The following is a 17,602-nucleotide window of genomic DNA, read 5'->3' on the forward strand; positions in this document are numbered from 1 at the left end:
TATTAATTCACAAGAACATTAGGTATAATAGATTTTTACAAAAACTCTTCTCTTTTTTTGTTTTTTGTTTTATCACCTTTATGTTTTATCTTCTTTGAATTGATCTCCTTTTCTTTAGAAATGTTTTCTTTTTTGGGAATTTTTGTAAATAATTTTTTAATAAAATATTAAAGAAAAACATTGTCACTTTCAGAAAACATAAGTCCATAAAACTGTGCCATTGGCCTAAGTCAGATGTAAAAACCAATAAACATCCATTTGAGATACACATCAGTTTGTAAAAATAATTTAAAAAAAAATAATAGTCTTTGTAAATAATTTAAAAATCACTCAGGAAACCGTTCTTGGTGAAATGAACCTCCATCCTGGGACTTCATGGACTTCTTTCGGGGTCATCATCCTCACATCTTTTGGGTCATCATCTGCACCCCCTTCTTTGGTCTAGGAAGCTTCCCATGGGACTCTATTCCAGTGTTATCCTCTGTGTATCTGTCACTCCAAGGATCTGGCGCTGATGGAGAAAACAATTATTTCTCTGGAGTAAAAAGAAAAGACAACTTAGGAATCAAGCACATCAAACCCTTTACTTTTCCTTTCTCACTGGGATATCTGAAATCAAATTCAGTTATGCATACAAATGAAAAAATATACCAAATACCATATCATGCCTTCAAGATATCCTTTTAGGACCATCTGAAAATAACATGAATTAAGCACACTAATATCACATGGTATTTTTCAGGTAACCATCTTAGGCTCAACACTCCTTTTTCTTAGTTACGTACTTGCATTTCTGTTCACTAACTTGATATATTGTTCCCTTTTTTTCTCTTGAAATCTCATTTTGATATCTTCACACAATGTATACCTATCCACCTGCTATGGTAATTCTATTTAATAGGTAAATGCTTTACTTTTCACTCCCTGCTAGTCTCAACCCACTCTAGTCTTTTCACTTCATGTTTTGAGTGAAAGGGCTTTATTTGTTTAACATGGATAAACTGTTCCACTGTTAATTATCCCTCCCTTTTAGCAATTCTATAGACCACAGGAGAAACATGATCTGCAATTCTATATGACCCTTGCCAATGCTTCAAGGAATTTAGAGTTTTTATGTTTATTTTTTCCAAAGATAAACTTATATACCTGGTCTCCTATTTCATATTCTCTCCCAGATGCCTTCCTATCATAATATGTCTTTGCACCATCATAGGCCTTTTCCAAATGTTGCTGCACAAATGCAAATTCATATCGCTAGTGCTTTCTAAATTCTTCCACATATTTGTGAATTGTGGACGCATTTACTAGAACCTGTTCATTTGTTCTGCAAAGTAAGTCTTGTGGCAAAACCATTTTTCTTCCTGTCAAGATTTCATGGGGGCTGAAATGTGTTGATTTATAGGGCATTGACCTGAGAGCCATTAGTACCAATGGAAGCCGCAAATCCCAGCTAGATCCTGCTTCAGCTACAAACTTGTTCAACATAGCAACTTTCGATCTATTACACCATTCCACTCCCCCTGAAGAGGACGGCTGGTAGCATATGTGTAGCTACCACTTCACACCCAAGATTTGCCATATTTTTTCATTAATACACTAGTGAAATGACTTCCACAGTCTGATTCTATTCTTTGAGGTAAACCAAACCTTGAAAAAATATGATTTACAAGTAAAGTGGCTGCCGTTTGCACACTGCAGTCTGGAGCTGAAATGCACTCCACCCATTTAAACATTAGACAAACTACTGTCAGCATGTACCTGTTTCCCTTTGTTGATCTCCTCACGGGCCCAACGTAGTCGACTTGTAAATCAGACCATGGGAGTGTCAAGCCCCTTTTCATTAATGGGTCTCTATGAGCTGATGATGCAGGCTGACTGAAATTGTGTTCACACTAAACATCATCTGTTGTAGAGCTCAACATCTTGGGACATATGTGGCCATTATGCATAATCTTTTAACATTTCTAAGGTTTTCTATGAACCTCTGTGTCCTGCAGTTATGGCATTGTGGGCATGATGTAACATCAATCCCTGAAATGACAAAGGCACCATCCATTGGATTGGGCCTGTCATGGATTCTCTAATCATCAGTCCATCTTGTATACTACTTCTCTTTTTGTGTTTTAATAGCACCCTTAATTCCCCTTTCCTTTTGAAGTCAGTCAGAGGATTTTGTTCTGCATCTAGCAAATGTTTGTAGAATGGGCCTAGAATAAGATATTCCTTTTGTGCCTTGATCAAGTCTTGATCTGGAGTATCAAAACCCCATTGTTCGATAGGCTGTTCAACTATGTTTGGAGTGTTTTGGAACATGTTATCGCATCCACCTGTATTTCATCAAGCATGTGTTCAGTAGGAAATAACTCCCCCATTACAGCTCCAATTATGGCTAATTGATCTGCCTTATCATTTCCTTCCTTATCTTCTCCTGGTGTTTTCAATTTACCACATATTTTCCTCCAATGGATTATCAGGTTATTTTCTGACATAAATGTGTCTATAGCCTGAATCATCTTGTCATGTTTAAGTGGCTTCTTGTTATAGGTGAGCATCCCTTTCATCTTCCAGCCAGGTAAATACTCCACAAAACTATTTCATGCATAATCAGAATCAATGACTAGAACTATTTCCCTGAGTCTATTTTCTACTGTTGTACATATTGCTTTATAAATAGCGGCCAATTCTGCCACTTGACTGCTTTTGGGGCCTATCCTCATGCTTGCTCTTGAAATATTGTCACATTTAAACCATATTTTTCCTATTCCTGCTACAAGCTCTTTTTCTGTATCATTTTGTACATGGTATGCACATTCATCTACATACACAGTTGGTAAATCCTTACATGTTTCTTCATTGAATGCTTTCTGTAGGGATTGCTCAAATTCATTCAAACTCGTCACTAGCTCTGTGTCATCAGATGCACAGACAGCTGCACAATCATGCAACTCTGCTAGTCCTTGAGCAACTGGGCTCTTTTTATTTTGTCCATATCTCACCTCTACAGGAAATCTCTGAAGTGCTAATGTCTAGGAAGTAATTCTTGACTGGGCCAAATTCCCTGATCTGATTCTCTTACTTTGCAAAAATTGCAGAGGCTGGTGATTTGTTTCAACAATCACCCGCTCCGCTTGAATAATGGGACAGAAATGTTGTAATGCCCAGACAGTGGTCAGAAGCGCTTTTTCACATTCACTAAATGTGGTCTCTACCTGCGACAATGCTTTGCTAGCATATGCAAGGGTTTTGTTTTTCGTGTCATGTTTTTGATATAATACTGCTGACATGCATTGATCTGTGATTACTATTTCTACAAACAAATCCTGGTGTTTCATTGGGTATGCCAAACATTGCGCTTTCATTAGACACTCTTTTAGCATGGCCACTGCCTCACTTTGTTCCTTTTCCCATTTCCATGGTACACCCAGCTTCAGTAATCTCACTAAAGGTTGTGTAATCTCTGTATCATTTTCAATACATTTTCTGCTGTAACTTGTCATTTCTAACAAGCTCTTTAAACCTTTCAAATTAGACGGAGTACACTTTTTCTTTTGTGGATTTAACCCATGCTCTTTCACTTCATGACCTTGGAAGTTTACTCTTTTTCTGCACCACTGTGCTTTCTGTAAAGATACTTTGCCCCAGCCTTCTATAGCTGACTGAGCACATGCCTAATCTTATTGAAATGGCTTTACAGATCATCATTTTTGATTAGCACATCATCCACATAGACGGTTGTCCCACTTTCAGCTGCATCCGAAAGTGCCTTGCTGGATATCCCAAGCTCACTTCCATTATTGACATACCCAAAAGTGGTCCAGAACCATGCATATTGTGATTTGTCAAATGAAAATGCAAACACATTTTGAATATCTTCAGCTAGTGGCACACACCAGTATCCAGCTCTAGGTTCTAATGTGGTAAACACCTTTGACCCATGGGCCTATGCAAGACCCTGATCAATAAATAGAAGAGGCCACCTGAAACAGGTACTTTTTTGTTTAATTCTCATAGATCTGCATAAAAAGTGCCATTGGCCATTGGTTTTATCACACCTAATATAGGAGTATTTGATGTACTATGAATAGGCCTAATGATTCCTCTAGATTCTAAGTTTTTGATTATTTCAGCTAGTGATTCCATATATGCCAGATGTAACCTATATTGTCGCACAAATATAGGCTCCTTACCATGTCCTTCTGGTAGTGTGGCAACGTGTAACTCAGTCAGCCCACAGTCATAGGCATCTTTGGCAAAAACCTGTTTGAACTTCATACATATTTTTCTCAATTGGTCTTTTTCTTCTTCACTTGTGCAAGTATGTGCAGCTTGAATCTGCTCCTCTACCATTTTAGAAAACTCTGGGAAGTCCTCCAAGGAAGGAACCTCTGTACTTTCCTCTAATCGTGTGGCAATGTCTCTTTAGAGAGTCCCTACACTCAAATATTTTGGAATATTGACCTCCATTTCAATATGCTGTTTTTCTCTTTTAGATTCACTTAATTCGAATAGGGTACAATCATCTTGATGACAGCACACTATTTCACTTGGCTCATAAGGATACACAGACTAAACTTTAAATATTCCTTCAGGCTTAGACTCCAATGATTCTGGTAACTCACCCAGTGCCTTAAGTGGCACTACAGATCGAGCCGGGGCTCATCGAGGGGGCGTGGCCTAACAGCGGGGGCCTTGATGGCCCGTTAGGCCATGCCCCCTTGACGAGCCCCGGCTCAATGGGCTACGGGCACCCCTGCCAGGCAGCCTTTTGTAGAGATTAGCACCCTCTCCCCTTTGGGGGGAGAGGGTGCTGATCTCTGCATTTCTATTCTATAGGCTTGCCTGGCAGGGGACAGCGCCTCTCCTATTCAGCCTTAATGGTGGTGCTGCCCCTCGCCAGCTGGGGAGGGGTAGCGTCACCATCAAGGCTGAAAGGGTGAGGCCACTGGAAGCAGAGGCCTTTTTCCTAAAGACTGAAACTCCCGCGAATACGCGGGAGCTTCAGTATTTAGAAAGCAAGGCCTCTGCTTCCAGCGGCCTCACGTTTTCTCCATAATGGTGGCGCCGGCCCACGTGCATCACTTGATTAAAGCGATGCCTCGTAGGTGCAGCGCCACCATTATGGCTGAAAGGCATTTTTTCTGAAGCCTGAAGCTCTCGCACACGAGCGAGAGCTTCAGGATGTAGAAAAAAATGTCTTTTCGTGTAGTGGCCGGGGCTGCCAGGGGAGATTAGTGGGCCCCGGCAGGGCCACGCCTCAAAACAAAATTTCGGAGCCTGCCGGGGCCCAGCCCCGGCAGGCCCTGGCCCACTTAAAGCCCTGAACTCACCTTATGCAGTCACATAGCTTTCAGGAATGTTCCTGACCACTGGGTTACTGAAACCGGCAGTGTAGTAAGATTTATGTATTGCCATTCCTAATGCTGAATCCTCTTCCAAATGAAAGGCCTGATACCCTTTATTGTCCACCAGTATTTTAATGGGTCCATCCCCAATCTCTACAGTGGTGTATATTTGCATTATAACCTTTGCCACCTTATGGATCCATGTAGGCATGCAAACGCACCTGAGCCTTTTATCTGTTGTCCCTTCCTGTATTTTAATGCTACTGTAAATTGTCTGGTAAATGTGGGAATGGTAACATCCTTTTTCACTTGAAGCTCAATTGCATATAACGTAATTTGAACATAATGGTAAACTTGTCTTTTGCCTTCACATTCCAGTGCGGCTCCACCCAACCTGGACCAAACCTTTTGATTTAGAAAGTCTAATAACATACACGTCCTGTGCATGATGTAATTTCCCAAATAGAATTTGTTTTGTGTATCTGGTTCACGATCCACACATTGTGATGAATACTCTTAGGGCCAATTGTAATTTTTAACATGCATCTTCCTACAATTCTTCAACCCATCTCGTGGTCATCTAGGCCAAAATGTGTTGATTCTTTATTCTGAACTTTGGGATCTCCTCCCTGTCAGTTATTTGCCAGAGTATCTTTTCATTAATGAAACTCCTTTCATGTTCAAGCGCCCGAGTGGCTTCAATCATTTTAGCATGTCCATTCAAATGGATAGGGATCCCTGGCTGCCCTTCTCCCACGTGTATTTCTGAGATTGTTGAAATGTGTTTTTTCTGATTTACCTCTGGAGTGACATTTGGTTTGCGTTTTTCTTCATTCAGAAAAAAACGCAACGTGTTTTCATCTTTTTCTTTTTAGCAGTTTGTAAGGGTCCAAATAAATCTCCAAAGATTGTTTCTCTTTTTCTCCTCGCATTTCATTCTGACACATAAGAATGACAGTAACGCTGGGCACACAGCCTTTCTGGAGATATACTTCCACTGCACTTTCTGATTTAGCAATGGTGTGACATTCTTTTACACTGTTGCTCTGGATCATTATTTTATTGGGTCTCAATAGCTTTTTTTTAGCATCAATGAAGGGCCATAACCTCATCAGACAATTCGCCCCTATTAGAAATGGTATTTCATTAATGAATGTGACCAACACTTGCTGTCTGATCAGATGCTTCCCTATCTTTATGTTAATCTCAATGACACCTTTGATAGGTTTTTCATCCCCATTGAAATTGTGCACAGGGCCTTCATTTTGTCTCTCCTTTACATGATTTTGTGTGGGGTTCTCTTTCATTCATACTTTTCACCGGTTCGTTTCACATTATTGTTGTCTGGACACTGGTGTCAATCATTGCAAATGCATTATATTTTTTTTCAACAGTGATTGGAGCATATTATCTATCTTCAACCTCTTCTAGTACACATGCTAATTTCAGGACTTGATTTTCTTTTTAGGCAAATGGGCAAATTAAATTACATTTTACCCTCCTTTTTCCCCACTTCATTTTGAATTTCATTGTCTATTCTCCTAGATTCAGAACTCATTTGTAGTGTAGCCACTGACTGCTCCTCTGTCTTGGGACCACTAGTGTTCACACACCAATTTCTCATTGTGTTTTTCCCATTCTCTGGGTCCTCACTACTTACTTCCACATTGCAAAATATTGGCTGGATATTTTCACAAGTGTCACTTGACAGCATGTCAAATTCTGGCATGTTACACTTATCTGCATTTTGTATGGAGCCCTTCATTTCTGTCCCTTGGAATATCTGTTATCAAAATACTCCTCAGGTGACTGACCTGCACCTGACTTTTGGGCAACTGCTTCCTCTGTGTAGGTATCAACAGTACTTTGACTATCAAGTAAGGATAATCTATCTGTTGATCTTAATTCTTTGTTTTGTGTTTCACATTCCCATTGGATGCTCTTTTTAAATCTGCTTCTCTGTTCTTTGGGTTTTTCTTGTTCATTTTCCCCTTTTTTTCTCCATCTTCACACACCTGTATAGTCTGGATCAACTCTAAATTGAACCACACTCCCTTTTTGTGTTTCTTGAAATGTCCGTTCTCACTTTCATTGTTTGTTTTCTTATTTTTAAATGAGCAAGCAATTCAGTACCGTTATTCAAAGGCAATTCATGGGCATCTTCGTTTTCATCAGTACAGAGGTTATTAGCTAGTCACTTGTTGTCGCTATGCACAAGAACACTCCTGCGGCCTTCTGCACCTTCACTTGGCTGTTGCTTTAGACTGCACATCATTTTCCTATCTGTTCAGAAAACCTTTTGACTTGGGCCTCTATACATTGAAACCTGGTCAGGTCTCTGAATTCCTTTTTTGTGTTCTGGGCCGGTAATGATTAACTCACGCTGATTAGGCCTGTTTTGATATCTCTCAGGAGATTGATTTCTATTTGTGTTACCTCTGAAATCACGTGACACACGATGTGGAGAACGAGTAGTGATCGTCCTTTGACCATGGTCGTCTAGTGGTAGTGATTGCATATTATTGGCAAGGGACACAATTTATATTTTGTCTTTCATTTGGTGGGAATTGTTCCCTATGCTGATTTCCATTTTCAATTAATCTATCCACATATCTTGGACTTTTTTGGTTGCCATATACCATTGTATTAGGGTAAAATCTACTCTGGGTCCCTAGTGTTTGGTATGGGCCATTATACATTTGATTTCGATTGTTATTTAGGCCTGGCATATCGAGGTGAAATCCCACTCTGGGAGAATTGCCAAGATATCTAGGACTAATGTAAGAGCTCCTATTGCTGGGATCAATGGATTGGAACATAGGAGTGTGTGGTGATGTCCTCTGTGGAAGCACGCCCATTTGGCTATATGTTATGTCGCAGCATCTTTACAGATTTTACTTCCAAAATCGCTTCTGTGGATTCCTTAGATTTTGGTTTTGTCTCTTTATTCGTAGGCCCCCCTCTCTCTGACCAACTATCACTTCATACAGTTTGGTCCCCTGTTCTATTATCCATTCTAGGGGTATTCCCTGTCAAATTCACAAATTAACTGGTAGAGAATTTCTTTTTGGAGTCCATAAAAGTATGCAGTCTTACATTCTACAGAGTTAGGGTTAAAGACCACATCAAAACATCAAAATGCGCTTTTTAAATTTTGAAAGAATTGGCAAGGTGACATATCTGGCTTTGCCGTCATAGTAGAAACTGCTTTTTTGGTGTCCTTTATGGACTGGTAAGGTGAGAATTGATGTCTAACCTCCTTCTCAAGGTCCGCCCATGACACATTTTCCTGTTCATTGAGACCACGAATGATACTAGCAGATGCTGCACCTAGGGTGAGAGGAAAGTACTGTCTATATAATGTTCCCTAGGTATCTGGAGGGCTTTGAATATATCACGAACAGTCTCTAAATGGTCTTCTATGCATCAATCACCTCCCTTTTTGAATGGTCTAATTAAAGTCTTGATGAATTTCCTAATGTTTATAGGACTACATGGTTGTATTCTAGTATGTGTCATTTTGTCACTCATTCCTGTTCTCTTGTGGGCAAGAATGTGTGTGAATGTTTGCAGGTGATTTGCACCATAACATTGGGTTATAATCAGGTCTGGCCAAAGGGACAGCTGTTGGTACATTCTTTCCTTGGCTAGAGCTGTGATTGAGTTCAGCTCCAGATAATGTATTACCCTGATGCTTTTCCTGAGATTTGAGATTAAATATTTGCTGTTCCAGGCACTTGCACTGTCCATGAAGCTGTTCTGCTTCATGAAAGAGATCAGAATTCTCATCCCTGACCTTATTGATTATTGCTTGCAATTCATTGATTTGTGTCAGAGAATGATGAAGTGCTTTGGGTTTTTTGTCATTTTCTTCCAGTAATTTAAATATCTCCTGTTCCATAACATGGAGTTCTTTATCTTCCGCCCTACCATCTTCTCTAAGAGCTATCATTTCAGAAATTACAACATCTTTATATTTTCTCATGTCATCTAATATTGCTTTTAAGTGGGTTAATTCTTGCCCACTCTCATTAAATTGGTTCTCTCTCTGAGCCAATTGATTAGCAAGATCGCTGCATTTGGCTTGCAATTCAGTGTCTAGTTCCCTCTGCTTTAATTCCACTTTTAATTGCTGCACCTGATCACATTCATTGTCCAAACTGTGTTGCAACTTGCTAGTGACTTCACTGTCTTTCCCTTGCATCTTTATGGATCTGTGTAGCAAAAACCACAGTTTTGCACACAGTCTAATGATGCAGTTTTTGTCATCTGTGTGTTCTGTCGTTCGGAATAATCTAAGGAGACACACCTGCACAATGCTTCTTTCATGAAAAATATTTTCAAATGCCTCTTTTTCTACCTCTGTGCCAATCCTGTTTTTCCATATTGTCATATTTTCTGAGGACCAAATTGCATGGGCACAAAGCTTTGCCTCGAGGTAATCTGACAATACAGAAGACTCAAGTGAGCAGACAGTACTGCACTACCTCGCAGCACTAATTCAATGAAAGGGTGCACAATATGGTTATGCTTTGGGATGCAACGCCACGCCCAGTAATTATTTTAAAGTTTCGTTGTGAACGCACCAAATCTGTTGATGATATTTGGGGTTATATCCAGTATTTCTTGGTATTTTGTGGTATTTTGCTATGGTGGTATTTTTATAGTGGTGAGACTAATTTCAGAATATTGCCTAATCATTATTTCACCAGGGTCACTAACAATAAGCAAATGCTGGACTTAATACACTCTGAATAAATGGCTCATGCGCTTTTGGCTGTGTTCCAACAAATGTAAAGCATGCAAATGAAATACAAAACATTCATTCAGCCTTTCTTATTTACCGTGACCCACTTTGCTTTGAGATTTCTTAACGCACGCTGTAACTACCTATGCAGACCACACCAATGAGACTGAAATGCAGAAAAATACAATGAGGCTAAATTACCTTTTCGAATTTATATTTTCTATCAAAAACTAGAAATATGCAAGTTACACAGAATGACACGTACACTCACATTGTAATTCACAACATGAACTAGTTTCTATCTGTGATATAGGGCAACAAAACTGGCAGGAAAAAATGCACTCTGAATAACAACAGAACCTTGAGAACTATAAATGCACATTTAAATTCGTATCACTAATGCAGTGCCTAAAAGGAACTGAACTATCTAATCTGTGCTAGATAGTATCACTCACTTCACTCACCCCTTAATTAACAGCATAATTACCTAAGTTAAACTGGCGATATTCCCCGACTCAGCATGGCAATGACTCAGTGTCATTCACAGAAAAGGTAGCTCAAGTCTTCGCAGCTCTTCTAAAGATCGCCAACCTAGGAGAGAGACAGTCCATCAGAGAGTCAGCATGCAAGCACTGGACTCAGTCTGCCCAGGACCCAGCAGTTCTGCCTCCTTCATAAGTGAATGCAAGAATGCCCAGCAACTCTGCCTCAAACCCTTTTCATAAAACCCCCTGTCGCTCAAGAGCACCTCCCTCCCACTAAAACAGCACATGATTTCCTCTGTGCCTTTCTTATTGTGCAAACTGCATTGCTGAAGAGAAAATTATACATCTTTCTTGTGCTTCCTGCTCCAATACAATGTGATGTCTTTAGGAATGGATCTTCACATTCCTCAGCTAACAACACAGATCCAGCTGCACGTTTAAATCATTTTTCTTTTCCATCTCTAGAGAATCATGCATTTGTCTCAATCTGCATCCAGGTTATATCATGGACTAATTTGCACAAAATGCTATTATAGGAATCAGTTACATGTCAAATGGGGTTGGGTTAATTAGTATATTAGTTTCATGTTAGTATTATTTTCAAGTGCAACTTCGCTCATTATAATAGCATCATGCAGCAAAGTGATCATTTTCTAGCATGTACTGTTTGCATTGGCATCTATTTAAATTCAACCTGGGCTCATACTCTTGAGTCCATCAATGAGTCTCACACCCTCTGCCCTAGTTAAAATTCAAACCCTCGCCCTAATGTGAATGATAAAATGCAGAGTCTAGATCTTGAAATGCGGAAGCCAAGATTCCTACAGGTTGCAATGTTGTAAAACAATATATGTATCATTTTGCTTCTGTTTTGCTGGGAACTGCTCCTCTTATCACCATGGGTAAATGGCCATTGTTCTGTTTGACTGCACCACGTTGGGGAAGATCGCAAAGTTCAGCTCTATGGTCTGCAATTAGTGAGGATTTATTCTGCTGTTTTGCAGGTGGCTCATTGTCTCTGATCTTAGGAATGTGCTGCTTGTCTCTGACCTTGGCTGTGAGCCCTGGCCTGGTGCTGCGAGCAGCTTAATTCTGCTCTGCTTCTTCTCTTGTCCTGAGGCATGTGACCTCATGTAATTCTACTATAGTTGTGCTGTAATTGCTATATGTCTATATTGTGGTATTCTTCTTATAGGTTAGTAGTATTTTGGTTCTTCCACGTTCCTTACACGATCCTGTAGTTCCATATGGTTAGTTGCAATAAGCTGCTGCAATCTTGCTCTGTATCTCTTGCTTCCTTGCGTTTCTACATTTGGCCAATGAAAAGATAATAAAGGCTTACAACAGTATGTAAATGTATCTGTCCTCTATCTACAGAACTGTGTAAGCATGTTCTTTGTGCGTGCATGTGCATGTCCGTGTAACTTTGTGCATGGATGCAAGTGTGCTTCATGGCTAACGCTGCTACGTCGTGGTGTCTCTAATAACATCAGCACCGCAGGATATTTTTCATTAGTCAATCATGTCCACTGAGGCGTCTAGATACATGATGAGTGTTGGGGCCCCTGTTCCCATGATGACATTAGCTGGATAAGAACTGAATGGCTGTCTGAGAAAATATCTGTTTGCATATGTAGTTGTCACTGGCCCGCCTGGGGGCTGTCCAAACAGTGACTGGCATCTTGCATATCTGACTCTTTGGGCTCTCATGCTTATAGGGGTCAAGAGGGGCATTACAGGGACCCTCTTTTCACCCTCAAATGCAAATTTGTGCACAAATCCGGGCTTCACTTAGCACTCTGTAACCTGGTGAGTAAAGTGTTTATTTAACAAGCCTCTTAATGACAAATCCAAGGGAAATAGTGTAATATGACTTTCAAGGTGCTGGCTCATATTTTCCCTTTCCCCACACAGATTCTGTATCTAGCTAAGCCACTTCAAAACGCTTCCTACATGCATTAGTCACTCACTCACTCACTCACTTCATTTTCTCTGTCATTATAGCTTGTATTGCCCACGTGGCCTGCAAGCGTAAGGCCCTTATTCTCTGGTACCGGATACAAGAATAAGGGCGTTTATCACCTATGAAAGCACACATCCTCTAACCTATGAGTGTCAGTGGGTAAAACATACTGGCCTCTTAATCCTGTACTGACTAGCATTTTCATACAGTAACGAACTGCCAATTCTGTGGAGGTAAGTGTCCGGCACGGGGTCTGCTATCAGTGGACCTCAGCTGCTCTGTGCTCACAAACACATCAACTGCAGTTACTCTGGTGGAAGGAGAAGTAGTGGATCAGAAGCGAGAGCAGAAGAGTCCGCGGATGCAGCATCCGACTTGTTTCCGCTGGACAGCTGAGCATTCTCCCATTCTGATATAACATTATTGAGGGCGTCTTGTGCGTGCACATGGTATTTTACTGTCGAGTGTCCATTAATGAAGTCAGAGCATACTTGATGGGAAAATAATAGCTAATGTTTCCAGTATATATTAAGCTCAAATAAACAGAATGTTTGTGTCTAATTTGCAAGCTAGATAATGTTATTTGTCAGGTGGTGTGATGTCACATCATTATGAGTTCATTGATGTGAGTTAAGCAGAAGGCAACAAGGTATTTTCTGATGATTCCCTGGAGGGGCATTATTCTATGACATGACATTATCACAGTAGGTGGCCTTGACCAGCTCATTCTAATTCGCAGTAGCAGTGCCAGCCCCATCCATCCCCCAGCTCTTCCCTAGTGCTCTGGGCATCCCAATGCCTCCCTCAGGGCTGGCACTGACTGACCTAATTTAAAAAAAAAAATTAAAATGCAAGCGTGCCCTTGTGTGTGGCGCAGCGCCCTGCTTAAATGATGTTCCTTGGCATCCACGTTCCTCAACGGAACTGCGCCGCATGCCCTGGGTATTCAAGTCCTCCTGGGGTGTGGCAGTGTTGTGCACTTGGAGTCATCCATCTGGCACTCTCCTTGGTGCTATCACTGTGCCCCTACCTGCCAGTCCCCTGCCTGCCCCTGTCATGCGCCTCTATCTGCTGCCCAAAGGGAAGACAGAAGAGAAGGTAATGGTGTTTGTTTTGTGATTGTGTGATGTGTGTGTATGCTTGCATGTGTGTTTGTGTAGTGCAGTGTGTGTGTGTGTGTGTGTGTGTGTGTGTGTGTGTATGGTTGGCACTGTTAATCCTTTTTGGGGATTGCTGCCTTAGATCGGTTGTTTCAGTAGCTTCATGCATTTACAGTGACCATTATAGGCAAAGAGAGATTGTGGCAGCATCCTTATTCAAGGTATCTCATTGACTATTACTGGCAGAGATAGCTTGTGGATGCAGCCACATGCATGGGGTGTACTGTGGCAATTACTGGCATAGATAGGTTGTTGCAGCATCCTAATGCAAGGGATTTACATTGACTATTACTGACAGTGATAGGTTGTGCATACAGCCCCATGCATGGGATTTACAGTGAGCATTACTGGCATAGATAGGTTGTGCATTCGCCTTCATGCATGGGAGGTACGGTGGCAATTATTGCCATAGATAGGTTGTGGCAGTATCCTAATCCAGGGATTTACATTGACCATTACTGACAGAGATAGGTTGTGCATGCACCGTCATGCATGGGGTTTACAATTAATATTACAGGCATAGATAGGTTGTGCCGGGATCGACAAGCAAGGAATTTACGTTGACCATTACTGGCAGAGATAGGCTGTGGCCACAGTATCATGCAAAGGGTTTGCACTGATCATTACAGGCATAGATGTTTATGTTTGTTTATATTTATTGTTTACTTGTTAGGTGCTTATACAGCAAATTAACTCTGTTTCAAAGCGCCCAAAGGGCAACAGGGAGGGAACATGGGATTGCAATGCAATTAAAATATACCGAAAATACAGTGGGGGAAGAGACAACCAAACTTACTATGTCTTGTGAGTTTTCAGAATGTGCAAGTGCAGCAAGGAAGAGGTTAGTGGGGTAGTTGCTGAGGTGTCCGTGCTCGAGGGTGAGCCACAGATTAAGTGCACGATATCGTAAGTGCTATGCGGCCAGGAGCCGTGTTGGCCGGAAAAGTGAGAGTCTCCCATAAGGGTCCAAGACACCAATCACAACAACTGTGAGATTAGCAGAGATGGGAAGAGGGGATGGAGGAGGAAACGAGGAAAGTCTTGAGGTGCTTTCAGAACTGAAGATGGTCCTGCTCAAGACGCAGAGGGAGGGGAAGACTTTTCCATAGGAGGGATCCAGATAGGTTGTGCATGCATCTTCATGCATGGGGTTTACACTGACAACTACAGGCATGGATATGTTTTGGTTGTAGCCTTGCAGCAATAATATAAAGTGCTCCGGTGTAGTGTACTGTTGGTGACATGTAATTTACTGGATTTTTGCATGTTACCCTGGACAACCAACTGTAAATTGTATGGATTTTAACTTAATTTTCTCCAAAATGGCACTGCAAAATGCATGATTTCAGCAAATTATTTGAAACAATGTTTTTGTAAGGGGGGACTCCCTGAAATATTTTGGGCTCCCTCAGTATGCTCTCTCTTGTGCTAGTTTGACAATTTGAAATATTTAGTCCCAATCACTAAAAATAGTCATCAGACATTGTTGGCCATGAATCATAAACTTTGCTGGATATTTGTTAAGTTTCCCTAGGTAAGCGATTGTAAATTGAATGGCTTTTTATCCCATTTTTCTTAAATTACTTTTTGCAAAATGCATATTTTCTGCACATTATTTTAAAATAATGTCTTGTCTTGAAAACTCCCCGGAATCCCTCTTGCTTATTTTGGGCTCCCTCTCTACATTCAATACCCTTGAGGGATCCACCTCCGCCCACCTAACTCCCCCATCCCACCCACCCACTGCAACAAAAGCTGCTCCTCTACTGCTGACTGATAGGCCGGTGAGGTCGTGCTCTGATTTATTTATGAGCATTCTGAGGCCTCTGATTATTCAGCGTCCGCCAATCAAGGCACATGTAGGCTCTTTCTAAACCCCTAGGTTGCCCCTGCAATCATTAAAGGCCTCCCCCGTTGGTGGCGGAGGAGCTGGTGTTGGGACTATAAATTGTCCCTTTGACGTTGTGCAGGACATATTTTCACTTCAGCTAAAGAGGCAGTGTTTGTGCAGGAAGAAAACGTTTGTCAGTTGTAGAATAAAACAGACCTTGCCATGTGGAAAGAATAAAGAAGGGAATACAATTAGGACAGCAGTGGCAAATTGCTATGGGCTCATTCATTCAAACCCTCGAAAAAAACGCTACAGTATGATGATGATAGACGACAGACTTACGTCTGTTGCTAGGAGGAAGTCAAAGTAGAAAATACAATCTTAAATTGTTACGGGCTCAATTAAACCCTCGAAAGGGTGAAAATACTACTCCTTCGTAACCGAAGAGGACAGACGTGTAAGCGCCTGCTCCAGGGAGAGAACACAATTAAGAAAACAATCTTACATTGTTATGGCTTCAATTAAACCCCTGAAAGAAAAGAAAAAACATGGCTGTGTCATAAACATAAACGACAGACTAGTTAGTGCCTGTTTTACGATGTAGAACACTACCCTTGCCTTTTTATAGTCTACATTTGTTATTGACTAAAAACAAATCTTCACTGTTATTACACAGCCTTGTTTTGGCACGTGAAAACAATACAAAGCCTAGCATTGCAGAGCAGGCTTGCACAAACGTCTGGCTTGTTGACTCAAATGTTTGATTGTAAACACTTGGCGGTTAATGTGTCCTTTTTATTTCTTGCCAGGTTTGGAGCAGAACAGCCCGTGTACATCAATATAATTAGGGACCCAGTGAACCGATTTTTATCAAACTATTTTTTCCGTCGATTTGGGGACTGGCGAGGGGAGCAGAATCACATGATCCGCACGCCTGGCATGAAGGAAGAAGAGCGCTATCTGGTAAGTTCCCACAACTGAGGATAAGGAAGAGTAATTGAGAAATCAAGAAACAATTATTGTAATCAGTTGTTTTATTTCTTTTTTCCTACGTCTGCTCCTTGTACATGAAAACAAATCTGTTTTGAAACTGAATGCACTTGTTTTTCGACAGCGCCCACTGCAATACATAGTCATTGTTTGGGTGACAGTTTACATAATGGCATAGTCCCATAGCATAACAGCTGTAATGTATTCCAATGATGGGATTGCATAAGTAGTAATATCTTTAGGAATAGGCAACAGGTTTTTGGTGGTATTAATACACAGTAACCCTGGTACATTGCTGAACAGTTTCACAAGAGCTGCTGTGGCCTAATTATCCGGGTGGCGGCCACCTTGGTTCTCTGTGATAACAATATGTATGTTCGGTTTATAGTCACTATTTCGAATAACATCTGGTCGAAAGTCAAAATGTAGAACAAAAAATGTAGAAAAAAAAATGTGGAATGTCTTTTTTAGTTTGTTTTTATTTTTTTGTCTGTTTTATCCCTTTTTTTACTTGCGGAACCAAAAAAAAACATGTAAATAAAAAAATAAAGCATTCGAAATTTATTTTTTCGACATCATTTTTAGGACATTTTTGTCATTCTACCAAATGTTTTCGACATTTTGACTGGACACCGTATGTTTCTATGATATGAGTATTGCCATCTGGCAAGGGTGTGGAAGGCCTGATTTTTCAGATTTTTATAAATAATAACATGATGTGGGTAATGCACTGCTAAATAGATCCCACCCTTCCAGTAAACTCCATGCCAAAAGGGAACAGCAGTGCCCTGCTACATCAGTCTCCTGATCGTCTGCACATACTGCTCTGCAGTGGCACAGAGCAGGTTCAGAGATCACCGATAACCGGGTTTACAACGGCTGTGACAGCAAAGTCACTGCAGACAAAAGTTGCATTTAAATCTGCACCTCTGATCTAAAACAATGATAATTATGTTAAACTGTCACCTGGTGGTAGAGTCTCCTGGGAGCCAAGCTTCCAAGTGGAACACCCACAACAAAAGGACCAGCCTCACACCAATGTGTTGCATACCAAAGGGTCTTTGATGCTGCAGGTTTAGGAAGG

The 17,602-nt window shown here is 40.9% G+C and overlaps 1 protein-coding gene across 1 annotated transcript in view; it reads left to right on the forward strand.

Annotated features, from left to right (window-relative positions):
- UST (uronyl 2-sulfotransferase) overlaps positions 1-17,602 on the forward strand; it is a 1,214,931-nt gene that overhangs the window by 810,263 nt on the left and 387,066 nt on the right. The window contains exon 5 of the mRNA XM_069606670.1: positions 16,338-16,491. Coding sequence (XP_069462771.1) covers positions 16,338-16,491 — 154 coding nt within the window. The remainder of the gene's footprint in view (positions 1-16,337; positions 16,492-17,602) is intronic.

The sequence above is a fragment of the Ambystoma mexicanum genome, chromosome 4p (assembly GCF_040938575.1).
Source record: "Ambystoma mexicanum isolate Mex_15411 chromosome 4p, UKY_AmexF1_1, whole genome shotgun sequence".
Taxonomy (NCBI): Eukaryota; Metazoa; Chordata; class Amphibia; order Caudata; family Ambystomatidae; genus Ambystoma; species Ambystoma mexicanum.